Consider the following 27583-nt stretch of genomic DNA (forward strand, 5'->3'; position numbering starts at 1 on the left):
GTTAATTTTCTGACACCTCTCCCTTCCCGTTTTTCTCCTCGCCCCCTCCCCGCGGCCGGTTTGCATGCATTGTCTGTCTCCCAAGATGGTTTGTGAGACCAAGATTGTGGCGGAAGATCATGAATCAATCCCGGGATCCAAAAAAGATACAATCATTGTTTCCTCCTCACAGATGTGGCCCTCTTTGGCGGGCTCACCTCCCTCACCCCCACCTCCCCTYACCCCACCAAAAGAAGACCCCAGGCGCGACAATGTCTATATCCGCGAATTCCACCCCTCCGAACAGGAGGTGGTGCGCCGCATCTTTTACGAGGGGATCATGGAGCGGATCCCCAACACGGCGTTCAGGGGGCTGAAGCAGCAGCCCCTCACTCAGCTGCTCTACGGGCTACTGGCGGGTGAGTATCCTCTCCCCTTTGGGGCGGRGGGCGCCGGGTTTATTCGCCGTTGTGGGTCTTCACAAAATGGTCGGAGAAGCGGGAGGCGCCGGGGACCCGCGGGCGCGGTGCGGCCGGGGAGCGCCGCAGCATCGTGCGGAGCGGCCGCGGAGCCGCAGCGCTGCGGCGGGGGCAGGCGGGCTGGGAGGGGGAGCCGTGCGCCGCCGGGGGTGCGCGACCCTGCGCGGGTGTCCGGGGAGGGGAGCCGTGAAGGGCAGGTCGCCGCGGGGGTGAGGGTAGAGTCGTCCTTCTGSTGATTGCCGGGCTCGGGGGTGCGCGGAGGGGAGCGGAGCGCACCGCGCACTGGCCGCCCCCGCGCAGCCCGGGGAGGGGGGGCACGGCGTGYCGGCGTTGCCTGGAGACAGCCGGGCCCGCCGGTAAGCGTCCCCCAAAACCCCCCCGGCGTGAGGAGGGTACCCCCTGCAGCAGGACCGAGCTGGGGGTCCCTCACCTCCCTGAGTGAAGTGCCCAGAAATAGCGCTTGCGAGGTGTCCCCTTCCCCCCGTGCCGATAATTAACAGCGCTCCCCCCCGGCCCGAGCGGCCTTTGGGGTGCTCTCCTGCCCTTGGTGGCTGCGGGCGCCTCGCACCCCGTGTCCCAGACACCGGGAGGACGGGACCCCGCGATAGAGGGGCACCCCCRGCAGGCACTGGGGAGCAGGGGGACTCAGCCGGTGGCCCTGGGCCGTGCCGGAGAGAGCCGCCGTCGCAGGGACACCCGCAGAAGCCCCCCAGGACGGGAGCGGGCAGGGTGGCTGCCCTGGGAATCGGTGCTGATGGAAATAGCACTGCCGCAGTGGCGAACACATGGCTGCGGAGCGGTGCCCGCAGCGCGGCTCCTCCGCCCGGCCGCGTTCCGGCCTCACCGGGSACAGCGAAGGGGCCTGGGGTGTGCGGGGCCCTCGGGGTCCCCCCGGCGCTGCTGCGGAGGGGCTCGGTGGGTCCTGCTGCGGCGTGGCGGCATCTCCCCCACCGGCTCCTTCAGGACCTCATAAACTTCTCCGGGTTGTCTCGTCGCGATACGCCATCCCTTAACACCATAATCACGAGAGCGTGAACGGTGTGTGCACTGCAAATGTGTATTTTGACTGTGCTTGGTTTATTGATTTATTTTTATAATGAGTTTGTGTTCCGAAATCAACACTAAATTCTCTTTTCTGACAGGTGTCGTTTATTTCTCTTCCTTATCTCCATAGTAATGTGCTTTGTTGTGACCAAGTCCTTCCTGCTGACCTGCTGTTTGCCCATCTTTCTGATGGGCATGAGGTACTACTTCAGTAGAAAAGTTATCCTGCACTATCTCGATTGTGCGCTGCACACGGACATGTCCGATATTGAGCAATATTACATGAAACCGCCAGGTGAGTACGAATTCCCTGAGGGAGCCTTCCTTCCCCCAGCCTGCTGGGGAACATGGCTGCTCCCTGCTGCTGGCACCTTTTCCTCCTGTCAGCAGCACTGAGCAAACTCAAAAGTCGCCAGAATGCAGCTCTTTAGCCACACCAGGCACAAAGCCATCTCTGGTTTTGGTTTGGTTTGGGGCTTTTTTGCTGTTTTATTTTTTTTTTCATTACTCCCCCTCCCCCAAGTGCCTAGTCATCTTCAGCAGCCCTCTGTCTGCCCCTCGAGCGCGGTGCTGCCCCAARGACCGGGCTGTGAGTGCTTGGGGACACTGAGGCTGCAGGATGCGGGTTATTCCCTGCAGCCTCGGTCCACCCCAGCTCTTATAGCTTGAGCTTGGAATTTCTTTGCTCCATGCATTTGGTATTAGCTCTGACAGCAGAAAGAGAGGGAGATGAAAGGCCTTTTAGCCCAAATGCTCAGAGGAGCCCATTTTAGCTACTGAGCCCATTTTCTCATGTCATTCAAGAACATTCCTTAATGCAGGTATTTTGGAAGWGGCACAGATCAGGTATGTAAAGGGCTGCTGCTACATAAGCTTGTCATAATATGGGTTCATCCCTTTGTTATAATTTAAAATACAGTACCTAATGATAATATTAACCCTGTTAAGCTGTGAAAGATAACTTAAGTCATAAAAAAAAAAATAAAAGGTTCCTTTAGAACCTGTCAGGTGCTATTTCCCTTTTTGTAGGCACACATCCATGTTGAGGACCTGAGCAGGGGGATGCCTGGGCAGTCACTTGGGGTTTGAGGTTTTCTTTTGGTGGTCGCAGAGTGCTCGTGGTGAGCTGGAAGAACAAGGTGATGCCACTGTGCCACCTTCTTGGGGTACCTGCTCTCTTCTTGGCTACCTACTGTGTTGTTTTTCCATGTGACCATGTTTTTGCTGTATCATTTGCTGTATCATTCCTGTTGCCCAGGTGTGACCAACCTTTCCCTGGGCACTTCTAGAGAACTGCTAGGAAGCACCATAGCCACAAACCTTCCCTCACTTCTAATATGCAATGTTACATTTTGCTAAAGTGTTGCTCCTCTTACGAARATCATTGGTTATCTTAGTTTAGATTTCCTTTCCCGTCCGAGTCCGTATCTTACACAGATCTTGTCCTATCTTACATGCAGGGTGTGTTTGATTTACAGGGCTTGTTTTTGTCAAAATTAAGTGGTGTGCGACTTATATTAAAAAACCTTCATTAAAGGCGATTTCACAGAAATAAAAATGTTCGTAGCAAAACATTTCTGGACCTCTGTAGTGAGGCCAGCACAGTATTATGCTGTAGAAAATGCCTGAAGATTCAAGCAGAATAAGAACACGTAATATGGAGTTAATAGGTGTTTGAGCTGCTTTGCTTGTTCATGCTTGGGACTTGCGTGGTCACCATTTAAAGTAGGGAACACAGTGCCTATATTTATAACATTAGCAGACACAGAAAATAAAGGAAAGGGACTCAGAGTAGTGTCCTGGATTTGTTTAGGGTTAGTCATGTAATCTGGTTCAGCTGTGTTGCCAACATGTCTTTGAAATGTTAGCATTGCTTTTATCTGGTACCTGAAAGGGCTAATTGCAATGTTAGAGCAAGCGTGTGTGCTTTAATTTTTGACAGAATCTAATCATGTAATTAGGCCTCTGCCATGCCATAAAAAGCAGATTTATGGTATTGTTGGTGCTTGTTAAAGGTTCTTTATGATAGTGGCATTAGCAATGTGGCTGGGATCATAATTGGATAAGAGACCAGAGGGGCTTTGGGGCCGGGGGAAGAAGGGTGTTTGTGCATTGGGACCAGCACTACCCCTGTGCTATGAATCCATCTACTGCTATTTGGTGTAGCTGTTCACAAGGCATAGATACAGTGGTTTGCTCCTCTTCCCTCCACAAATGCAGTTGGTGGATTTTTTTTTTTCCTGTAGGACAGCAGTATAARTACTGTCATCCTAGAAAATTTCGGAGTTTTGTGTGCTTTGAAGGCAGGCTGGCTGAACATCTGGAGAAAGGCGGCAGTGTGCCACACTGGCCTAGCCYGTCCCACCCAAAGGACAGAACAATGGCAATAAAACAAATTCAAGCCCCAAGTTTGTCTTTTATTTGCCTGGTTTACAAATTAGCACCCAGGCAGAAATGATTGCASTGGGAATGAGAAGGGCTCACTGCAGTGCTGCAGCTGAGATATTTGTGAGAGCTTTCTCAGTGAGGTGTTGAGASACAAACTGGTCACAGCAAGAGTAATGGGGTGTGGGGACAGGGTCCCAGAGAGGTTGGAGATGGTCARAGCTTGTCTAGACAAGTTAAACCCAACCTGATATAACTGCAGCTTGGCCTGGGAGTATGACCAGGCAACTTCCTGCTCCTTTAGAGAATCCATGTTTTCCTTGAATATTATTTTCCTGACGTGGAAAAAAGAGGAAGAGAGCATTTTTGTAGTGAATTCCTCTTTCTTAGGGTGATGAATGTAAAGGTAGAATTGGGACATGGTCTGAAGGTCTTTGATTAAAATGTTGATTGTGGCTTTGCTGAGGTTTTTGCCCTTGGAATCCAAGATACTCAGGCACAAAAGCGTGTTGTTTGCAGTTGGTTTTCTGTGGTGCCCAGGGCTGGGGTCCTGTTGTAGAGGCATCTACAGCAAATACCCTCTGCTACAGCAGGCATCTACAGTGAGGAGATATTTTAACTATTAAAATAGATCATTCTTTGTGGTTTTGTGAAAGCATCCACAAAAGCTGTGAGTCAGTTTTATAACCAAGCAAAAAGACCCAGTTTGCCATGGGATACCATGAGCACTTAGGTTAATGATTAGTGTTGAACAATTCTATGAGTTACACCATATGGGTTTTTCTTCTGCATTTTTTTTTTCAGCCTCTTGCCTCCAAGTTATTGTTTGAATTTTGTTCTGCTGGGTTTTGTTTGAACTGAAAAATACATGCTGACAGTGATTTTGCAGAAGTACACTAGCCAAATTTTAAATYTTTATTTTCTCTTGCCCTCCTACACTTGCGCCAAGGGTCTGGCAGAAYGTTTGGGCCAGTGCTTAACTTGGAGCTTGCACACAGCAGTGTGACTTGAAATTGCTTTCAATGTGAAAGGAATTGTTTGTGTTGAGTCCATGCTGGGTTCTTAAAACAGAAGGTTGAATGGCTCAAACACCTTCCTGAGCTCTTTRTAAACTTGCATTTTTCATTTTAAAATAGCATTTATTGGAATTTACTTTTCTTTTTTTCCTTCTTCAAAGGCTATGAAAAAAGATGGCAGGGGTGCTGAAAAAGGAAGGAATTGGATGATGGGCTTAATTGTCAATTAGAGTAACTGGCTCTAGTCAACAAAAAAAAACCAACCAAAACCAACCAAAAACAAAATTAATTTTAAGTAGAGCCCTGCCTCTTGCATTTATCCATACAAAAAAGATGAGCACAGCTGGAGCTTCTTTTATGGTCTGATGATTTTGATGACTAATCAATTTTAAAGTGTCTCTTCAAGCTTCTGTCCCATTTGGTTGTGCTATATGTTTTTTTGCRGTGGTTGGTGTGCTAGAGAGATTCTTGTGAGGCTGAGGTCTCTGCTGGAGAGCTTATGGRAACCAAAACTCCTTGTGTTTGATGCAAAACTGCTGCTCCCCAAAGCGAGTGGAGCTGGGGCTTTGGCTGATGAATTTCCATGTCTTGCTGTGGTTGTTTGAAGAGTTTCCGCCCGTTGCTGGCTGTCCTGTTTGCTGATGGCTGTGCATACCTGTCATGGTGGTGGCAGCTGGCCTTTGTCAGGGTTTTGGGTACTGGTGACAATCTTGGTGGCTGCATGGCAGTGCCCAGTGCTGCTGGGGAGGATGGACAGACAGTGCAGGTGGGCAGCCTGGMGAGCTGCAGGATGTGTTGGGGTGTTGATGGTGTGTGCCTGGYGTGGTGCAGCAGCCGAAGGCACAGTGTGGTTGTGCGGGAGGTGTCGGGTCGCGTTAACCTCACCGTGCTCACCGCTGCTCCGGTTCTCGCCCCGTGGGTGCCACTGGTTGCTTCATACTGGGAGAGGAATGGTGCTTGGCTCTCCTGGCTCCATCCAGGAGTGAGCAGAGCCTCCCTGTCCTGTCGCACGTAGTCCCCTGTACATGAGGGTGCCCATGAAGAGCCTGCACAGGTACCCCAACCTCTCGGGGACGGCCTAAGAAGAGGGGCTGTGGGGGGTGGCTTGTCAGGGTCCCCTTTCTGCTGCTCTTGGGTGGCACATTCTTCAGCTGAGCTGACATGAGGGGTGTGCTGCCCTTCTTGGCAGAGGTTCTGCCATCATGTCCTTGTGTCAGCAGGACACCAGTCAAGGTGGGTCTGGAGTTGGGTTGTGTCGAGGTTAAACCCTGTTTGCTGCCTCTATCTTTTGAGGTGTCCCTTGCCTGCMGCGAGGTGTTTGTCTGGGTAACAAGGATTTGTGCCGTGCATCAGGCCTGTCGGCGGTGGGTTTGACCCCTCTGGGTGATGTTTGCAGGGTGAACAGCTGGTTGTGAACCGTGTGGCTCCTGCTACCTCTGCTCCATAAATGCTAAGCCTTAGGGTGGCTCTGAGCTGACCACCAATGACTTTTGGGGTGCAGGGAAAATAGAGAGGTCTGTCTTGGGAGGAGATCCTCAGCCCCAGAGCTGTGTTTGCTGTATCCTACCTAAAGCCTTCCAAAGACACAAGGAGAGGGGGTGRGGGGTATTTCTCCCCACTGAGCCCCGGGGCAGAGGGGTGGCCACAGAGCCCAGTTCTTCCACATTCTGKATAATGTTCAAGCTGCCAGATAAGCAGGAGTGAAGCTGCCAAATGATAACATTGTTTGGAAAGAATAGAGCAGCTCTTGCTTTGCAAAGAAAGGGCTTAGTTACCTGATGCTGGGAGAGGGCTCAGGGCTGCTGCTTCTCAGTGGAGGAATGTGTTTTTGGAGAGCCCTGCCCTACTCCTGGTGCCCAAGAATCTGAAGCATCSCTATTTTTCCAGCATTTCTTGCTGTCTTATGCAGTGCCCTGACCCATGTATCTGCCAAATGCCTGAGTTGTCTGTCCTGTATTGGGATTTTCATGTGTACCTCTCCCACGTGTGGGGTAGAGTGGTGAAGAGTTCTGCATGGGAGAGGCTGTGTCCTTATCTCCACCTGGGTGTTTCCCAGCTCTGCAATTCCTATCACTGCTGGGAGCYGAAGTTGGGTCTCCTGGGGCAGAGGAGGGTCTGTCCTGTGAGCCTGTCTGCTGACATCTCTGCAATTCCATGAGTGCGCTTCCCAGGATTCGATCTCCATAGCAGGGAGATCCTACAAGATTAGGATTATGGACCTTTTGTATACTTTATAGTGGGAAATATTTGGTCAGAAAGTATTTCCAGAGCTGATGTCCTGCGAGTGGGACTGTCAGAGATTCTTCAGCTCAGCAATTCCTACTGTTGCTTTTGGATTTCTACAACTTAGCAGCATGGGAGCTGCCTGGTTTGGCATCTCMTTGCCAGTGCAGAGTTTTTTGGGAAGCAAAATGAAAAACAACTCATGTTTCCAAGTGTTAGGGATGCGCTTTGTCCAGCTTTAKTAACGGTCTGAAATATTTTGGTTTTATTTTAATAATGTAAAATGTCTTTAAAGTTGGGTCAGCTCCCAAAACCCACTTCATCTGACTCTGGCACTCCATCACTCGTGGCTGCCTCATTTCACTGTGCTGGAGCCTTGGCTTTTCCACCTGGAGGCAGCCCCGGAGTGTGGGCACAGTGAGGCAGGCAAAGCACTGCTGGCAGCAGCTCCTGCCCCCACCCTGCATTCCAGAGTGGACCAAGGGCTGTCCTGCTCCTGCAGCAAGCACGATCCAGGAGCCCCAGCCCAGCCCTGCAGCCCTGCTGATAAGAGCTGGCTAGGCTGGGAGGTGACACAGCTTGTGTCCCTTGCAGTGCTGAGCCATGTGGGCCTGCTCTGCTCAACCCACTGGAGTGCCTTCAGGGTCTTTCTACCCAACAAAATATTTTTTTTTTCCATTTTTGGGGGGTTGGGGTAGTACAGAATAGAAGCGTGATGCTGTCAGACAAGGCCAACATAGGAAAAACTGGAGTTGCCAGATGAGGGGATCAGTCTGTGGGTTCAGGGTTGTGTCATCCACAGCCAGTGGAATAAGCATGTTTATGGACAAGCTGCTGCAGCCTCCCACTTTCCTATTTATTTATCACAGGAGCAGGAACATATGCAACAAACCCATTACTTAATGTGCRTATCCGTAAGATAAAAATAGCTCTCCCTTTGGATCCACGAGTTTGGCATGGTCCCATATCAAAATTGGATGAAAATAGGTTTTATAGTAAATTTTGCAGAGTAATATGACTTTTTCTTTTTTCCCCCTCTGTGTTCAAGAATTCTCTCTAAAAGTAGTMAGTCCCTCATGGACATCACCATCAGTTAATGCAGTGTTGTTTGAGTTGTAGCCACAGCTGTGTGGATGTGATGCTGCTAAACATAAGCTCAACCTGCAGATATTTAAAATCCTCAGTGCATGCCAGTGCTGGTCATTAATCTTCAGTACAGGAGGTAAYCAGTTGTGTAAATTGAACATCAGTAGTTTTTTTAGGCACAGTTAACTTCTCAAGACCAGCAAGCAAGCCACGCTGGGACTAACAAACATGAAGGAGGTAGGGGCATCAGGTGTTCTGSCTTTTTTTGTCACTTTGAGTAGTTTTTTTAATGTTTTCTCCAGTGTTGGATGTTTTCTGGCATGATTGTGTGCAATTTCTCTGGACTGTCTTAGTGAATAAAGTGAAAAAGGTTCTGACTCCAGAATTTTATTCACAAGTTTAAATACAGATTGATTACACTTACKAAGCATTTTCAGCAGCTCTTCTTTCTCTTGCTTTCTTGGGAATGGCCAAGATTTGAAACAATTGCCCAAAAGTCTGTTTAGGTTAAGATTTCATAATAGCCTAAATTTAGGCTCTGTGTTGGATATCTGACTAGTGGCAAGAGTTTTAAAGATGCAAAGCTTTAAACCTCTACTGACACTGAATTTTGGCTGTGGGAACGTGAACTAAAAAACCTTATTCTCACATTATCATGTTTATTTATTACATTCAGCCTCTTAGGAATACCCAAGAGTGTCTGTGGTCATGTTGTTTCCTCTCAGTGTGCACCGCCAGTGGCCTTAATACTCCAGAAATTGCCATTGGGGATTGCTCCCTGCTTGAAGACCTCTAAATATATTGAAAAAACTTGGTTTTATATAAAAGTCTAAAGGCATGGCCTGATTTTTCAAGAAGGCAAACCATTCAAAATCTCCCCAAATTTCCTAGTGGATATCTGAAATTCCTTCTCTAGGCTTAGATCTTGATTTAGGCAGGTTATATTTAATTCCTCAGGATGGGAACAACTTTTGGGGTGGCCGTGAACCCCTCTGGGACTCCAGGAGCTCACAGTGTTGTTTGCTGGTGTGTTGCAGAGCGCGTGGTTTTATTTTGGTAATGCAGTGCTGGGGATCTGTTACAAATAATCACATGCTTGATGCTACTGCCTTCCAGACTACAGCAAAAAGAGAGACCTCGAGTGTTTTGCTGGTATCTGGTTCTGTGATGAGCTGAGGGATCTGTGAGCCTTTGTTGTTCCTTTCTGCATCAGCGAAACACGGAGCTTCAAAGCGTATTTTTAGATTTTCTTTTTCCCTTTCATTTTCTTTTGCATTCTGTAGAAAGCTGAGGCATCGTTTTGCTATCCTGACAGGTGGCTAATGAAAGGAATCTTAAAGAAAATCCAAAGATAGCAGCATGTGTCTTACCTAGTTTCTGTTGACAAATATATTCCTTGCAACTAAATAATAGGGTTTGGGTTTCTTTTTTTTGTTGTTTATCAGTTTTGGGGTTTTTGAGTTTTGGTAAGGGGGCCACATGGAATCACCCTGAAGCCCCATGTCCTTTATTAAGGGTGCATCAAAAATTAGTTCCTAGTAGTCTGGTCAGAGCCAGGTACGAGCTGTGGTGTCTGTTACAGATGGCTTTGAGCCATTCTTTTGAGTCATCTATTGACCTGTTGGACCCTAGCAATCAATTAACAATTTATGACAGCTTATATGGTATCATTAATTGTCTTCTATAACTGTTTGAAGAGTGCTTCATTCAAAAAATGTATTTCTTACAGGATAAATCTAAAATGCAGACCTGGGATTCCCAGGGCTTATTGCCAAGCTRGGCTTCTGCTTTAAAATGAGATTCTGTGAGTGAAAGGAGACATTTCAAAATTGGTAATGGGAAGCATGTATTACAGTTGTATTTTTAAGTGGTTGCATGAGATATTGTTATTTAGAATGGGATTTGCTACAGTGTAAACACTAATGGAATAATACAAGGCATTAGTCCCACATCAATGTGTCCTGCTCAAAACTTGCAAGTAATGTTTGTCACTTAAAATTCATGTGTTGTTTCTAGAACTTATCCAAGCAGCAACACCGAAAACCAGAGGTTTTGTGAGAAAATGATTTTTCAGTTCAGGAAAAAAGTAAAAGAGAGGGTAGTTTTGGTCCAAACAAAGTTGATTTACTACTCTCTCTCTGTTTTTTCACTATGATGAAGCAAGGATCTGTGTTTAGTGGGGGGTGTAATGCTTTTCTCAGCCCAAAACAGAATGGCTGGCTCTGTTACAGATTTCCTTAAGAAGCACAGGTCAGATCCAAGTGTATAGTTAAAAAATACTGATTACGATGGCGCCATGATACGGTCAGGGTTTGTTACCCCTCAGGCAGGTCCCTCTTTACATGGCACTGTTAAATCTGTACTGAGTCAGTGCTGGGATTTCCTGCATCCTGGGCCCTGTATAAATTACATATTGAGGTATTTTATGCTAGTGTAGGAGTTGAAGTGGTACTGAGGGGATCCATCTCTGAACTCCTGGCTGCTGGGGCATCCCCCTGTGATTCTGGCAGGACTGAGCTGTGTGCCAGAGCCCTGAGCTCTGTGCAGGATTAGTGCCAGCCTGGCTTTCCTCTGCCTTTCATTTTCCACCTTTGGTGAATTCAGGACAGATTTTGCACTGGCAAAAGCTGCATTTTTCAATAAGCTACTTGCCTGGACTCAGCCTTGATCACCAGTAATTGCTACACAAGCTGCTCCCACTCTCTCTTGCCAGCGTGCTCCAATCTTGACTTGGAAACCGGCATCAGTGCTGCAAGTTTGTTTGCTTTTTACAGTTGCAGCTCGTGGGCTCTGTGCTAGTGMTGCTAATTGAAATGGGGGTGGTGGACCAGCTGTCTGGCCATGGGAAGCTGCTCAGTGCACCTTGATAGCCACTAGTGGTTCCTTGAGGAGTTGTTTTTCTGTTTTTTTCCCACTCTTCCATGCCCTAGCACAGCAGTTCTCTGTCCCACAGTTCTGTATCCCACAGTTCTGTATCCCACATTTCCAGCCTTGGGTCAAACTGCAATACTTGCATTCCTTTGAATTCTGCTCAGCTCTTTGTCCATCCTTGTGTTGAATTCTCCAGTGGTTTTTGTCTGGTCTAGTTCTTGCTTCGCTCATAATTTCTGGTATTTCCCAAGGGTAGTGGTCCCAAACCCGGGATCCCTCTGTATCTCTGATTTTCCCCTTCCTTCCACCAAACTTTTCAATTTTTGTCCTTTTACCTAATTTCATTATATATGTACTTTACTTCTTAGTTGTTCAGATATTTTGCATGGTGAGTGCAAGTACTTTTTTTTTTTTTTGGTAGAATACTCAGAATAACGAAGATGGGAAAATAAATAGAAGTAAGCAGCATGAGGATATTGTGTCTGCTAAGCTGAAAACAGTGCGTCAGTGCACAAACCCACATGTCAGTGGTGGGGGGAGAACATTTTACCTAAAGGCAAAAGAGCTGCCAGCAACAAGATTTCTCACACCTTCTTTCAAGCATCTGACCSACTTTATTTCCAAATGTATCCGTTGATCCACTATGACTTTTCTGACAAACCTGATTTTTCCCATTTTAACAGGATATATAAAATCATTATTGCAGTCAGAGTACACAAAAAAAAAMMMMMAMAAAAAAAACCACAACCCCAACCACTTCATTTGCTGAGACCAGGGCTTTTTGTTCTTTTTTTAGAGGTGCCAAATCTGTTCATCCTCCCTGGATCTAGATAACAGCATCAGAAACACTGTGTAACACTTCTAGTGGGAATCCAGGGAAGACCTAAATCTGTAGTCTTCCAATTTAAAATAATGTTAAATAGTAGAAGTGCAAAGAGAAGCTTTTGCAAACAGCCTGGTTTGGAGCACCTGCCGTTCCTAAGTGCTAGTTCAGATGATGGYTGGTGAGAGGCAGAGCAATAAAAGCACAGCACATACGTGGCTACTGAGCAGCAGTGAGCATCCTGGTAAAGTCCTCCTTGGTGGAATTCCATCCTTAATGGTGAAATCTGTTGAAAAAAAAGAGAAAGCAAGCAGGGAAGAAGTTATTTTATAATARGGATGCTAATGAGAGATTTTATTTTTTTTAAGTCCAGACTGTTTAAAAGGGGTATTTGTAAAACACTTTTTCAAGCTTTCGCTGCTTGTAAAGTCAATTAGATTCACTTAAAGGCTATGAAAATCTACGTCTGGTGGGGTTTCAGAAGCTGTCAGTGTTCAGAGGATAACATCAAGCTGTGCCTCTCGGACAGTGGTTTTCGTTTGGGAATAAGCCATCATCGGGTTTTACGGGGCTTTTTTAAGCCATCAGTAGTCTGAAAAACATCAAAGCATCTGCAAGGATTCTTGAGAAGTGGGAACATTTTTCATGGATAACTCAAATAGCTAAAGAGGATTTCAGTAAAATTCTAAAAAAAATCTTCACATAACCCCCCACATTCACTGAGACTGAACTCTTGGGACAGCTTGGCTTAAGGATTCAKTGGAGCACTTGCTTTAACCTAATCGTGGGCTTAAATCCCTTGTCTCWTGCTGGGAGTTTAACATATACTTAGGGGCAGTACTGGTCCAAGTGCTCTTTGGATATTTACAGGAGACCTGTGACGTAAATGGTGGTAAACCTTGGGTTTTCTGTGTGTGCTATCAGCTGCCTGCAAGAAGAATTTATGATGTTTTAGAGAAGATTGGTGCATCAGAAAGGATTTGTAGCTGTAAACCCGCTCTTAGTTATATTCATTCTGCCCTGTCTTAGCATTGGGTACGGGGGTTTAGTGTTGTCCTTGGAAAATCCAACAGATCCTTGAAATACTGCAGTTCTGCCCAGTTTTGTGTGGGTTTGCATCCATTCTGGTTGCTGTAGTGCTGTTTGTAAGCTGATCCCCCTTTCCGCAGATCCCTTGTGAATGAGTGTGCCCAGGCTGAGGGTGCACTGCGTGGAGGTGTCTGCTTTCASCAGCCCTGAGCAGCCTGCCCTTCCTTTGCCACGTGTCTTCCCCATGGAATGAGACATGGCCTGTTCCCTGCTCACTCCAGTGATTTATTTTACAGGTGTTTTTCAAATCCCCAGCTCTTGTGACTGGTATTGAGGCTGGGGCTCAAAGGATTCCCATTCACAGGGATGTGGGGTGTAAGGTGGTGATGGATGGTGCTCACAGGAGATCTGAATAAGGRTTTTGTAGCAAATTTTTGGTCTGATTGTTCTGGCATGGTAATCTGAACGTGTGGCAGAGAGCTATTTTTTTCTTTTTTAGTTTTAGAGATGTAGAGATTTACACATGTAATTTTCATTTTCTGTTAATGCATCATCCACAACAGGTCCGTTGTCTGTGCCCAGCCTGACAGATGTTCATGTATTTATGGATGTAGGATTTTCTTGCACTGCCACGTTAAACAAATGTGCTAGTTTCAGTCTGGACTGGTGGAGTTCAGTAGAATTATACCCAAGGCTTTGATGTGCTGGGAAAGGGCTGTGGAAATGTGTTGGCTTTAACAAGAGTGGTGATCCAGGTGTGTGCTTTTCCTGCTCCATGGCAGGGCTCTGGCTTCACATTGCCACGGGTTTGCTGAGAAATAAGGGCTGAAGCAATGTGTGGTGATGGAGGCTTGGGCTGCTTGGGTCTGCACCCTGCTCTATTGAAGGACATTCCTTCCTGTGGCAGAGGATTGGAGCTGGGTGATCTTTAATACGTCCCTCCCAACCCAAATCTTTGTAGGATTCTGTGGCTCATGGCAGAAGGGGGTGAAGCCCTGGAGCAGTGTTTGCCCTCCTTGCTGTGCAGGGCTCCAGCAGGTGGGAGTGGGGGAGCCCTTTATCTCAGAATGGGACACAGGTGGGACACCCTGGAGGARCCTCACACCAGGGCTTTGCTTGACTGGGTTAGGGATAAACACAGCAGCCCCTCAGGAATTCCATATCCCTGTAAACCCCAAGGATGAAATATTCACCGTAAGCCTGGAGAAGTAAGGGGGCTGCTGGCAAGAAAGGTGTTTATTTCCAGTGGGAGCTGTGGTGGGATGGCCATGGGGACCTGAGGGATGGTGGGTTTGCCTTGGCAGGCTTCTCCTGCTGGRAAAAGGCCTGTGCCTATTTTCAAGGAGAAAACACTCATTGCAGTAGTGTCCCTGGCAGCCCCTGGCACTGTCCCCAGCTGTACCAACAGCCCAGTTGCCTGAGAAGGGCTAAAGACCCTCAGACACCATCTCAGAAGGGTTCAGCATCACCCAAAATCAGGCTTTACAAACACAGTGGGATGAGACAGCAGTGGTATCCCTGTCTGATGATTCTGTCTGGTTCTGGAAGTCACCACCCACCTGGTGAAGGGTTGGGCTGGAGGTGTGGGAAGGTGCAGATCCCAGGAGGTGCCTGCAGCTATCAGGAGGTCAGATTGAGCAGCAGCAGGACCGGGGAACACCTCAGGATGTGGTGGGGAAAGTGCCTCCTTCCCTGCTCTTCCCGAATGGGATGGGCTGGTTGATGTGTTKTAGGGAGAGTCATTGCTCTGGGAAGTGTTAGAAGTGTGTTGGTGTTAAAAGCASGTCCAGAATACTCAGAATGTTTGCTTCCAGAGATGCTTGCTAGTTATTTATTCATTTATTTATATGGGTCACGAGTTGGATTTGCTACAAACTGTAGCATTAGYCCTGTTGCTACCTCTAGCCTTGGATGTGAGAAGTCACACCCTGTTCGAAGGGAAAGACCTCGTTTCTTGGCATGCTGCAGACAGAAATTGCTTTTTCTTCATCACTTTCCAGGATAGAACGAGCATCTCTGCAAAGACAGCGTGCTGCCTTGATGGGAGCAGGGCAGGAAGTACTGAGCTTGGTCATCCCAAGCCGTATTCTCTGTGATTAGAATTATCTTTCCCAGTTTCCCTGTTAACCCAGAGGTTAGGGGTAGAGGTTTGACARTGTGGTTGGTGGTCAGACAGGATTGATCCCAGTGAGAAATGCCCAAAGCAGTGCCCTTGGTGAGCAGCTGGGGAGGACAGAGGTAGTGAGCCACCCTCACTCCTCCCTTCTTGAGCTCTTCCAAATCAATTGTAATGGATTTTGGGGGCTCATCTTGGTGTAGCAGCTGATGATAACTGGTGTCCTTAATAGATGCCTGTGCTCTGGGAAGGTTGTGTGGGCAGCACCATTTCAAGATGTGCTGGAAATAGGAAATATTTATTGCTTGCAATAGACTTAAGGAGATCAAGTTATTTACCACCTGACTTCAGCCTGTAGTTTATACCAAATCTCTGCCCAAAACCTTTTATTTTTTCCTGATGCCTCCCTCAATATTGAGTAATGAATTTTTCACTGTGGTTTCAGAGAAAATGTAACTCCTTTGGACTGCTGTTTCACTCCTGTAGATTATTAAAAGCTAAGGTTGGGGAGGTTTGATTTATTGTGTTAGCAACAATGTAGRATTCTTGTGAAACCACAAGAAGAAGAGGAGAGGCTAAAGGAAAAGCTTTGAGTGCAGCAGAGCCGTGTTTATTGTTGGTGTTAGGAGAGTATTGTGGTGGCTTCTCTTGGCTGGGTAGGGTTTGGTGAAGAAAATGTCCCTGTCTGTCAGTTCCCAGCGTCCCAGGGGGGATAGTGGAGGAGCTGCCCTGGGATCTGAGATTTTTCTGGTCAATGTTTTCTGCTCCATCAATATTGCCTTGTCATTGCCACTCATTGGCTCACTTTGGTAGGAAAGTCCTCCTTTAGAGACTCATGAGGGTAGCAAGAACGTGCTAAGGGAGTTAAAACCATGCTCAGAAGCACTGAACATGCTGTGCAGCACTTTTGGCTGAATATATGCACCCTCTACACAAYGTGGTTTGTTTGGTTTTTTTGGTTGGGTGGGCTTTTTGTTTGGTTTTTGTCTGTCACTTTCTAAATATGCAAATATTTTTAGTTGCTCCCTTTTTTACTTTTTAGGGGAGGCACCTGTCAGCCTTGTTTTTGGCTTTGATTTAAAGCACTTGCATGCACTGATAAGTTATTCTCTCCTGATGCATCATTATGCCATATCTGAAGTCTGAACCTGCATTTTGGGTGTAATTCATCTTACCTGCCTTGTTCCTGACTGGGAGCAGTTGTTCACAGTGAGCTCTGCAGCTTTAGCTGTGKTCCTTTGCAGAAGAGGGGCTCTCCTGAAGAGTGACTCATCTCAAAGGTTATTTACCTCAGAGCAGCATAAAACTCCTTGGAAGTCTTGGTACAGCTCAGAATTGCATTTATTATTTAACCTTAAGTAAATGAACCTTAGTTTCTCCCTTTGCTGTGAAGCAGTTGGTKCAAGACCTGTGTAGATGCAGACACRTCTGTTGAATAAAGGGAGCCTTGGCTAAATTTAGACCAGACAAGCWGTGATGGATGGTGAAAATCAGATTGATTCTGTCCATTTTCCCTGTTTGATTTATGGCTTGGCCAGCTGCTACGCTAAAGAAAGCCTTTCAGTGGTTATTGCTCAGTCCCTTTTTACAGTAAAGCATATAAAGTAAAAGTCAGCCAGCAAGTAATGAATTCTAGAACATCCAATAATTGTAGATTTTCCAGTTTTTTCAATGTTTGGAAGTGAAAATTGCTGCAGGGCAAATTCAGTACCTTTTGAAGGCAATAAAGCCATGTAGGGAAAGATTGATGTAGAAGATGGGGACCAAGCCTTAACAATGTCCTTTTAAGGAGCTGGCTTAAAACACAAGCAGCAGCACATTTGATCTTGTAAACTAATTTCACTAACAAGGAGCTAATTGTCGCATCAGTCTTTTGGAGCTGGCAGGATCCAGGCTAGCAAACCTGTCAGAAGGGCTTGATTTCTTTTTTCCTTAAAATTTCTAACTAAAAACCAGTCTGAATTCTAAAACGTAGGCTTACTTGAGGCCTGACTCTGCAGTTGATCGGCTTAGTGTATGTTTTGCATGCATAAGGAACATCTATCCTGAAAGTAGTTTAAACACTTTTTTCTGGTTTTGTCCATTKGTGCAGACCAGTCTGTTTTGCTGAGGCAGCTCCATTGCACCAGGACTCATCATCCAGTCAGCCCTGAGGACAATGCTGGGCCAAAAGCACAYATCCTGATCTTTATCCTCTCCTTTAAGCTGTTTAATTCTTTGCTTCTCGATRACAATCACTCACATGCCACAACCACAGACACCGCCTGGTTTCTCCATCTGTGCTTCCCCCTGGTGACCCAGCAGCAGGTAGACCCTGATTGCCACTTCTGTGGTTTTGTCTCTCCTCTCACTGTGCCATGTCCTTCTTTTCAGCAGCACAGAGCAGAGCAATGGGCCASGCTAAATCTGTCCAGATAACCAGGCTGCTTCTAATCCCCCGCAACTGCTTCTGCAGCTTTTTCTTGAACGGTTGTTATACACTGGCTTTATTACAGCYTTTGCTTTTCAAGGTGCAGCATGGCCAGCAAAAAGAGCCTGATAGAAGATTTTAAAGTCCTGCTGTTACACTTCTTAATATAGCASCCTCTGAAATGTGCTGGAAGGGCTGTCTTTATCCCATCTGCGGCATCGCCTGGATTTCTAGCTGTCTCATCAAAAGCCTGCTCCTGCGCTGTGCCGAGCACTTCCTGGGGCTTTGCTGAGCACCCCCTCCGGTGCTGTCACACGTGGTGACACTCTGGGCCCCAGGGGACTTAAGCCTGTTTGTAAAATCAGCCAGTGAAGTGCTGACATGGGGCRCGGCCACTAACAGCTTGCATTGATCCAGACATCCAGGCTGGGACCTCGTAAAGCTTTGCTGGGAGAAGGGAGCGTGGGCAGGAGCTGTCACAGAGGTGTTTCACAGGAACAGGGCGAGGTTKAAAGCAAAGGTTTTAAGGAGATTAGAAATGCCTGCTGGGTTATGTCCCCAGCAGTGACAGCAGGAGATGCTGTTCAGGACCAAACCTGGCCACTTCCTGATGCCCCTTTGCGGCAGAATGTGTTTTTCTTTTTCCCTGTCATAATACTAGGGTGATAGTAAGCTATAGCTAGGTATCAATGCCTTAGGAGTTTTTGGGGGGCTTTGGCACCCCAAACTGGAATACCTGCATTAAAGTAGCTGGTGCTTTTGAGGATGGACTAGCTCCATCAGAAAGCATGGAGCAGGCACCAATTAAAGTTTTCATACTGTTACTCTAAATTGCAGCCCCACTACCCTTTCCACCCCCTGGTGCAGGGAAAGCTGCAGTGGGGCTGTCACCTGTGCAGCATGTGCTACTGCTCCAGGTTTGTCAGCACTGGTGTGTTACCAGTCTGAATACAAACCCAGTTTGGGGTTTGCCCTGATGCTCAGGACATCTGTTACCTGYAGTCCAAAACCCCATCACTCTCATTTCATGCTCAGGTTTATCTGTTCAGAGGCCACCTCTGAACTCCTGCCTTCTGGGGTGGTTTGAGACCCACTGCTGGAGGATTGTGGTCAGGGTGTTTCTGATGGCAAATGTCCGTGGAACTGCAGCAAATCTCTGCCATGCTGCAGGTGGAATTCTGGATGTCACTGTCATCCTGCTGGTTCCCTGCTGCTTGCAACTCCCAAGCAGCTTTGGGGTTGATGCAAGTACCTTCAGCCCTTGGTAACAGCACAGGTGAAAGGTGGCAAGGAGGGAAAAGAAGGTAGATGGAGAAATAGATGAACTGGCTGCTCAGAACCAAATGATCCATCTCTTCTCATGCTGTGTAGGTGACCTCATTGCCTGCTGCCCAGACGCTCCATGAATCAAGGAGTGTCACCCACCCTCGGCATACAGATGCACTGCCCTGTGCTCTTCCAGCAGGGAATTATTTATACCAGGGCAATGTGTCCTGCAGTGGTAGATTATGTGGAGTTATTTATGGGGAGGAAGGCGTCCCACAGCATTTCTCATTTCATGCATCAATAATTCCTGTGTCCCTGACATGTTTTGTTCCCCCATGCCTGAGCCTTGTGTGGTGCAGAGGGATGCTTGTGGATGTCAGGGGTGTCGGAGTCAGGATCTCTCGTATCTCACCCGGTTTCTGTAGTCACAAACTACTCTAAAATGCTATTATTTTGTAGGATCCCTCCAGGAATGCCTTTAAACTGAAGTCAAGTTACTATTAGGGTTACTAGCAGACCTTGTGGGAGCTGTCATGTAGCCCCGCTTGAAGCCAAGGTGTCTACATTGTCTCAAAACCGAGACACAAGGGAAACTAGAAATGTGGAGAGAAACTCTACATATGGGAAAGATGGAGATAAGGAGGGATAATAGGATAATGGTATGCCTCATAAGCACAGGCCATAAATCCCTCCCCATCCTGGCTAGCTGAGCAGTTGCAGTCAGTGGCAGGGACAGCTGCTGCCTGTCCTTGGCTAGTCCCTGCACCCTGCCTGTGTCTGGCTGGGTGGCAGCCGATGTGCCACGTCTGTGCCCCAAACTCCAGCATGCCAGCAGCATTCACATCACGGCAGCCAAGCTGTCCCCAGAAAAGCCTCCTTTCTCCCTTGATGCTGATGTAACTCGGCTGCTCTGCCCTGTTTTTCACTGAGCATGGAGGGGAAGGAGGAGGGAGAGTTGCCTCAGGTGCTGGGTAGTTCGTCTTCTCCTTCCTCAAAACCCAGACAGGCTAAAAGGGCAGGAATTTAAACAGCATCAGCAATACACAGCACCTTGGGGCTGGGGACTCTGTCCACTTGCTGCCACGCACAGCCTGTCTCACTGAAGTGATGTGTATAAATAGTGCTGGCAGGAGGAGAGCCCAGGCACTGAACTTTGGGACTTTTTGACAGATTGYTGGTGAATAGGTAAAAATGGCACCATGCTGGGTCCTGATTCCCTCTGTACTGCCCTGCTCAGACCACCCCTGCTTGGCACRAAGAGCTGCTGCTCTGGCCAAAATCACACCAAAAGACAGCAAATACTTGGAGCTCCGTGAGGTGACAGCGTGTTGGGTCTCCTCCGTGCTACTGTTTGCGTGTGGTTTTGCCACACCAGGCTGTGCTGCAGTCAGGGGGTCACAGGGAGGAGCCAGGGGCCATTTGGATCTCTGGGATTAGCAATCCTGTCAGTTTTGGCAAGCCTTTATGTAGGCATATTAAGAGAGCGAGGAACACGGGCAATGGTTGCTATCCTATGGGAAGCACGGAAATGATTGTGAGCTTTTTGGTGTTTGGATTTTTTTTTTTTTTCCCCTTCTGCCCTTCGTAGCACCTTGGGGAAAAACATAGGAGAGGGATGTTTTCCCTGTGCAGGATRCTTTCCTGGCTGTGCTGTAAGGATGCAGAGGAGCTGGTACTGTCCTGATGGTTCCTGATGGTGATGGAAAGTGCCGAGCATCTCTGCCTTTCCTCTCATCTGGGTGATGCTCCAGGGACATCACCTGTGACAGCTTTGAGCCAGTGGGGGAATTGCTCACATTTGTGTTGCTGTGACATGCCAAAGCAGAACTGCAAGTCACAGTCTGTGCTTGAAGGGATATTGCYTTGAGAAGCTGCATGTCTGTCTAGAAATTATGTTCCACGCATAACCCTCTAAGAATTAGTGAGAGCTTGGCTGCACAGATAGCAGAGAGAAAGAAAATGAGAAGAAAGCCTGAAGAAAATGAGAGAAGATTGGTGTGCCTCTGGGCAAGATTGCCATACTTGCCCTGTGCTGAGCTTCCAAGGAAAACTCCTTCCCACAGGGATACATCCATGCAAAATTAGCACCGACAGCCAGTGGTGGCCACAGGAGCTGCTCTGTCCTCTATCCAGCCCTAGGAAAAGCAGGGACAGGTTTTACCTGTCCCAGCCCTCACACCCTCAGTGGGTGCTGGCACTRGGGAGGACCCAAGTGCGACTTCAGGACATTTTGGGGCAGCAAAGCTTTGCTTGCTCTCGTGGGAATGCTACAATTTTCTAGAAAACAATGGATTTGAAAAGTACATGGAAGACAGAGCTTTGCTTTTTCGGAGCAACACAATTCTGGACCCTGGGGTCATGGTCCTTGAGTGCTGAGGGCTTGAGAATGCTGTTGGAACCTGCAATAGTCAGTCATGTGGGACTCGTGCTGGTGGGGAAGGCTGATGTCTCTGTCCCCCTCCCTTGTTGCAGTACTCTGCTGTTGCGTTTGGCTCCAGTCTTTCCACCCATCCACCCACCGGCCTTTTATTCATCAAAAGGTGTAGAAGAATTTGCAGCAAAAGTAAATKAATTTATTTTCACCCACCATCCATCCTGGTCGGCTGTGTGGGGGAGAGCTGTGCAGCTCCTGATGGTGGGGGGAGGGTGGGAGAGAAGGCTTACAGGCACAKCCAGAGCACTGCAGGGTGTCCTCCTTGGCAGGAGTGCAGGACATGTGGCCAGCGTGGTGCGGAAATCCTCGGGATGTGGTGCCAGCAGCGGTGCCTAGAGACTGAGGGCAGCCCTGTGCGGTGAGAGATGGGTGGGGGAATTACAAGAATGTCCTCTTTGGTCCTCAAAAGCTGGGAATCATCCTTAAATTTAGGGCAGAAAGACAGTGCCATCTTGTGTACTTTAAGGCCCAGGGTGCTCTCAGCTGAAAAACCACATCTGACCTTGCTGTGAAGCATGAGCAGCCCAAAATCACGTATGTGCYATTTTGTACCTTTTTCATAGGTGTGTGCATCACAAGATGGGGTTTCTTTATGGAATGGTTTGGGTTGGAAGAGACCTTTAAAGGCTGTCTTGTTTCAGTCCCTCTGCCCTGGGCAGGGGCACCTTCCCCTAGACCAGGTTGCTCAAAGCCCCGTCCAACCTGTCCTTGAACACGTCCAGGCATGGAGCAGCCAYGGCTTCTCTGGGCAGCCTGTGCCAGGGCATCACCACCCTCATYGTAAAAAAGTATTTTCCTTTATTATATCTTTTGCCTGTGATTTCCTGATGTCAAGATGATGGGGTGAGGCAGCAATCTGAGTGGAGTGAACTAAGGGAGGTGGTCGTGGGCTTTCCATGGCTGCTTCTCCTCACTTTTCCATTTGGAAGCCCAGAAGGAAGCCGGGGAGAGTGCTTGGCGTTTGTCTGGAAACAGCTAGTGCCTCTGGAAGCTTCTGTGCTTAAATCCAAGACATCCATGAAGAGCAGATCCTGGAGTGAGCAGGAAGGGCTTTGGATGACCATAGCAATGGGTTGGGAGATGGAAGCAAATGAGGGTGACGGCAAAGACAGAGATGCTGCTGCGAGATGAGTATCTGGAAGGGCAGGCAGAGTTGTAGCTGTCAGGGTCTGTGTTTATCTTTGCAGCAGTGATTATTTTCAGATAGCATGTGAGCGAGTAAAACGTCAGCTCTTGCTAATAATAGCGCTGCAAACAAGGCTGTTGCTCGTTACTGACAGCTGAGATGAAGTTGGGTTTGTTTGATCCTAGGTATGAAAACGTGTGAAAACAAGTCATTCTCTGAGTCAATATCTCAGTCCAGATGAGGAGACCCTCTCCCAGCCCTGGGGTGGGGCAGTGCTGGGTGTTTTTCCCAGGGTGCTTCCAGAGTTAAGTGCTGCTGGAAGAGTGGATATGGTGAGGAGCTGCAGCTGGCCAGCATTGTGGAAAACGTGGAATCATCAGATAGTTTGGGTGGAAAGGACCTTTAGAGGTCATCCAGTTGAGTCTAGGTAAAAAGCAATCTGAGGACCTTCAGCATTCTTGCTGCGAAACAGGAGGGTTTTCCTGGAGGAGAGAAAGTCTCAGCCCAAGGTTGGCAATACGTGTGTGATCCCAAGACACTTTCAGCAGCAAATCCCCATCCGAACGGGACATGGCTGCCTGGAGGAGGCATCTGACARCCCCGTGGGGGAAAGCTGTTCCTGGGTTTGTAGCCACCTTTGGGAACTTGAGGTGTCTTTAGCAGGCTGAAGGATCTGGSTGCTGGTGATCCCTGGAGCAGACACAGACCTGAGGAGGACAGCTGGGTACAAATCTTGGGGATGATGGCACTCGTGTCAACGAGAGCTGAATACAACTCGCATTGTTTGAGCAGATGTGTCCTGTCTGTGGCTAATTATAAGTGTTGTGTGCACAACACACACTGGGAGATGTGCCAGATACTATTTCTTTTCRCGTTGAACTCAAAATCATTATAATTAAGCTTTAAAATTGTAAGTAAAACCAGCAAGGAGCTCAGGTTTGCTGTCATGCTGCTTGCAGTGGGGTCCAGCCCCTGCTGGGGTGGACAGGTGTGGGTGTATGGAGAGGGTGGTCAGAGGGGCTGGGAATGTGGAGGGTTTGGTGGCTCTGCTGTAGCRGGAATGTCCAGATTTGGGTTTTAAATATTCAGAATACCTCAAAGTACCAGAAACGTGCCATTTTACAACTGTGGGAAGTGTTGCTGAGCGTGCTTTAGCAGCCTCTCAGGTTTGGTGGGCACAGAGAAGAGGTGCTTGCTAAGAAGAGAAAATAAGGAACAGAAGTGGGAAGCAGTCGTGGAAGCAATTGTGTAACCTCGGGTTGAGAKGAACCTGAGTTGTGTCTCTGGTTTGAGGGGAAATGAGGCAGATTTGCTAAAGAAGCAGCTCCAGGAGGAGTTGCTGTGCATGGGGCTGGGTGAAGGAGATGTGGCCACTGGCTGATGGCTGCTTCRTGGCCCTTTTGAGGGCTGCCCCAGGACTGGGGCTGCAGGGAAGCATCCCACCCAAACACGGGGGAATTCCTGAACCTTCTCTTTTGGGACTACACCACAAGAGCGGTGGCCGTGCACACAGGTGTGAGGATCACTGTGGCCCTGATGTTGTGGTGTGTTTGCCGTGTGGCCAGAGGTGTGATGGATGGCTGGGGAGCGGACTGGGCTCAGCCAACACGTGATGAGCAGTTTAAAACCAGCAATGAGCTCTCTACCTGCGATTTGTATGCAGAGGGAGGGCTGCTGTTGGGTTTCGGTGCTTGTAGGTGTTCGTCTGGGGTCGTGTCTGAATAAATCATGTTCTGTGATCCAAGTGAGYGCCAGGGAACAAGCCATGCTGTCAATGCAGCAGCAGAGCAGAGACATCTTAACTGCTCGTGATAAATGGGCCAAGATGGGCCCTGGTGTTTTAAAAATTAGCTGTTGGCCTAGATAGCAGCAGCACGATGACTTGCTCACAGGGGGAACAAGAGTGAGCATCAGCACATTCCTCTGAAGGTGCAGAAGAGCCTGGTGTACTGAGGTGAACCTGGGCCGGTTCCCCACCCCTTGTTTGTACTCAGCTTTTCCCTGGAAGCTGAGCTGTGCTGCAGGGAAGCAGGGAAGACCTTGGGCATCTCTTTCGGATGGTTTCACAGAGTCACAAGGTGCATTTGTCCTGCAGGCAGCAGCTGCAAAGGTACCTGCCACCACCCCATGCTTTGCTCTCCTCAGTGACAAAGCACTCTGAGTTGTCTCACTCGTGTTTCCCCGTGGTTTTTCAGGAGGGGAGGTCCTTTGCCCCCCTGAGCACCCCCCTGGGCTGTGTAACTCTGATCTTACAGAGACATGCCATGAATTTGGGTTGGAGAGATTGGCAGGGTTGGTGCTGAGGATGGAGCTGCTGTCCAAGTCGGGTTCTCTCCTGCTTAGCGCCCAGGAAGAAGGCCATTTCCTGAGCCAGGGATTTCTCCTGTGACGGGCTTCTCTTCCTCTGGATGAAGGAGTGTTGCTCCAGAGCACTAAAAGTCAGTGCTTCTCATCTGGCCAAGAGGATTGTCAGTGCCCACCGCTGGCGGCTGTATTGAGCAGTGGCTTTCTTGGGTGGTAGTTAACCAACTGGTCAGGCCACAGCTTGAGTCCTGTGGCCAGTCCTAGGCCCCTAAATTTAGGAAGGATGTTGAGATGTTGGAGAGTGTCCAGGGAAGGGCAATGAGCCTGGTGAAGGGTCTGGAGCATGAGTCCTGTGAGGAGCAGCTGAGGGAGCTGGGATTGTTTAGCCTGGAGGAGGCTCAAGGGAGTCCTCTCTACAGCTCCATGGAAGGAGATTGTAGCCTCTGGGCATTTTCCTTGGGAAAACAACATTCCCTTCACACTGTCAAGGAAAAAGAGACTTTGGTCCTTSTTTATGGCGGTCACTAGTCCCCATGTGTGACAGGTGGTTTGGGACCCCAAGCCCTGCTGCCAGCTGTGTGTTCAGCAATGGACACTCGTCCATCTGGGGTGRCCGCTGACCACATGTGCTGCTTTCTCTCCACAGGCTCCTGCTTCTGGGTTGCCGTCCTGGACGGCAACGTGGTGGGGATCGTGGCGGCGCGGGGCAACGAGGAAGACAACACGGTGGAGCTCCGCCGCATGTCGGTCGACTCCAACTACCGCGGCAAAGGGATCGCCAAGGCCCTGGGCCGCAAGGTGCTGGAGTTCGCCATGCTCAACAACTACTCCTCCGTCGTGCTGGGAACCACGGCCGTGAAGATGGCAGCCCACAAGCTCTACGAGTCCTTGGGGTTCAAGCACGTGGGTGTCGTYGAACATTATGCCCTGCCAGGGATGACACGCTCTTTACTGGAGAGAATGTTTTTCCAGGTCCGCTACCACCGCTACCGCCTGCAGCTGCGGGAAGAATAAAAAAAAAAAAACCCCAACCAACCAAACGAAAAAAAAATATTTTTTTCCCCACTCCTCTCCCTTTAAAAATAATAAATTACCCTTCTATTTCTCATCACCGTTGATTTGCCAATTTTGGGTTAGAGTTTTTGTACCCTCATGTTCATGTTTTGGTTTGCTCCGTTCAGCTCGATGGGCCGGCCGAGCAGCGCCCCTTCCTCGCATGCTGTAGGTGGTGGTGCTGGGAGTCCTGCGACCCCGCAGGGCGGCCTCTCCTTCCCAGGTACCTCCGTAAAGCACAGAAACTTACTGCAAAATAGTACAACTGCTCCGGTGTACATAGCCCTCTCCTTTTCCAAGTGTAAGATAACATAGTGATGCATTCATAATAGTGCAGAAATATTACTTGAATGCGGTTTTCAGTATTTCACGCACCAGTAAGTAGAATATGCATTCCTCTTACCGTAATCTACTGGTTAATAGTTTTCAGAGAAAAGGTGGGGGGCAAGCCCTGCTCCTCCACCCCAACCCGCTTGCTACAATGCATGAAGAGGAAAGCGCGTGCACGCACTCAAACACATCGCACTGCCGCCACGGCACTGGTGTTGCACTTTTTTTGGATGTGCCTCATTCTGCCAAATGTCTGAGAGACCCCGGGTGCATCCGGTAACCACGACTCCGCTCCACCTCCCCCTCCTTCCTAAGCCAGCACAGACTCGGACCGGCTGAACTGAGCCCCATTGTACCATAGTGTGAAGTTAAGATCAAACCTAAGCATCTCCCGCGCTGTTCCGTAGCCACGCGTAACCTGCAGTCCTGGGCCAGACTCCGCATGTGCGTTGGACTTTCTCTTTGCTGCCTTTTGGGGGTTTTTGTTTGTTTTCATCTTATTTTTAAGGGTTTATTTTTTTGTTGTTGTTGTTGTTGTTATTTTTAGTTTTGGTTTTAGTTTTGGCTTTTGCTGAATGGTGTCGTTGAGGCGTAATGGAGGCTGCAGTTCCTATGGCAACACATTTGCACATTAATGTGCGCACCAAATCTCACCACTTCAGAGAAGCAACGTGTGACAGATAATAGCATTTTGGGGAGCGCCGGGGTGGGGGGGAGYGTACTTATTATCTTAACCAGCTGCTTGTTTGATAAATGTAGATGGCCTCACTGCAGCCTTCCATCAAAGGTAATTAACTGCTTTAATGATGTCAGATTTGTGAATTGTACAATGCAAAAAGCAATGCAAAGCAGATTCGGCATGTGTCTGTACCCGGTATGTATGTACAGTGCCTGCCAACTAAAGAATAACCAAGACTACAGCTTCTTCTAGCCTGAGATATCAACTTTTATAACTTACTTAAACAAATAGCAACTTTGCATGAATTACATCTTGGGGAAAAAGAAGACTGGTAGGTTTTAATTTTTAAAGCGTGGTATCAGAGGTATTACAGAAAATAATTTCTGGCTGCACTTAATTTTGGGTGGGTAGAGGGGAAGGGAAAACCCCTTTAGTTACTGGGGAAAAAACAATTACTGCTTTATGAAGTATTATGTGTGTGGTGAGTGGGAAACCGTCCCCATCTCATCATGATGAAGTCAGTAAAGGGTTAGAGCATGTGTTAACCACGCTTGCAAATACAATGGAAGAGTCAGTAGGAGAGCCCCAGAAGGAGCCTTGGGGTGTCTGGAGAGGACAGGAGRCCCAGGGCAGATGGAGGGACAGACTGCACAAACCTTGGACCTGGGGTGCTGCCTGTCCCACTCCTACTGGGAGCTGCCCTTTCCTCTCCAGCCAGAGGCTTTCCCAGCACTGAGATGGGGCCAGCRATGCTGAGGGAGAGCAGAGGGGAGGGGGCTCACCCCATCCCTGTGGGGCCACGGGCCAGGCACTGATGCTGGGGATGGAGGAGCCATTTGGCACAACCCCAGCTGCCCTTCAGTGCCTGGCTCGGGCTCGGTCCAGCCCCTGAGGAGTCGGAGGGGCACAGTCCCAGCAATAATGGGGTAA

The 27583-nt window shown here is 48.4% G+C and overlaps 1 protein-coding gene across 1 annotated transcript; it reads left to right on the forward strand.

Moving 5' to 3' along the window:
- On the forward strand, positions 1–26525 carry NAT8L (N-acetyltransferase 8 like). The gene is made up of 3 exons (XM_057374052.1): positions 1–398; positions 1633–1797; positions 25238–26525. The coding sequence occupies exons 1-3, from the start codon at positions 65–67 to the stop codon at positions 25603–25605; spliced, it is 867 nt and encodes a 288-aa protein (XP_057230035.1). The 5' UTR covers positions 1–64; the 3' UTR covers positions 25606–26525.
- The last annotated feature ends 1058 nt before the right edge of the window (positions 26526–27583 follow it).

This window comes from Malurus melanocephalus, unplaced genomic scaffold (genome assembly GCF_030028575.1).
Source record: "Malurus melanocephalus ecotype Western Australia unplaced genomic scaffold, MMel_1.1 scaffold_214, whole genome shotgun sequence".
Taxonomy (NCBI): domain Eukaryota; kingdom Metazoa; phylum Chordata; class Aves; order Passeriformes; family Maluridae; genus Malurus; species Malurus melanocephalus.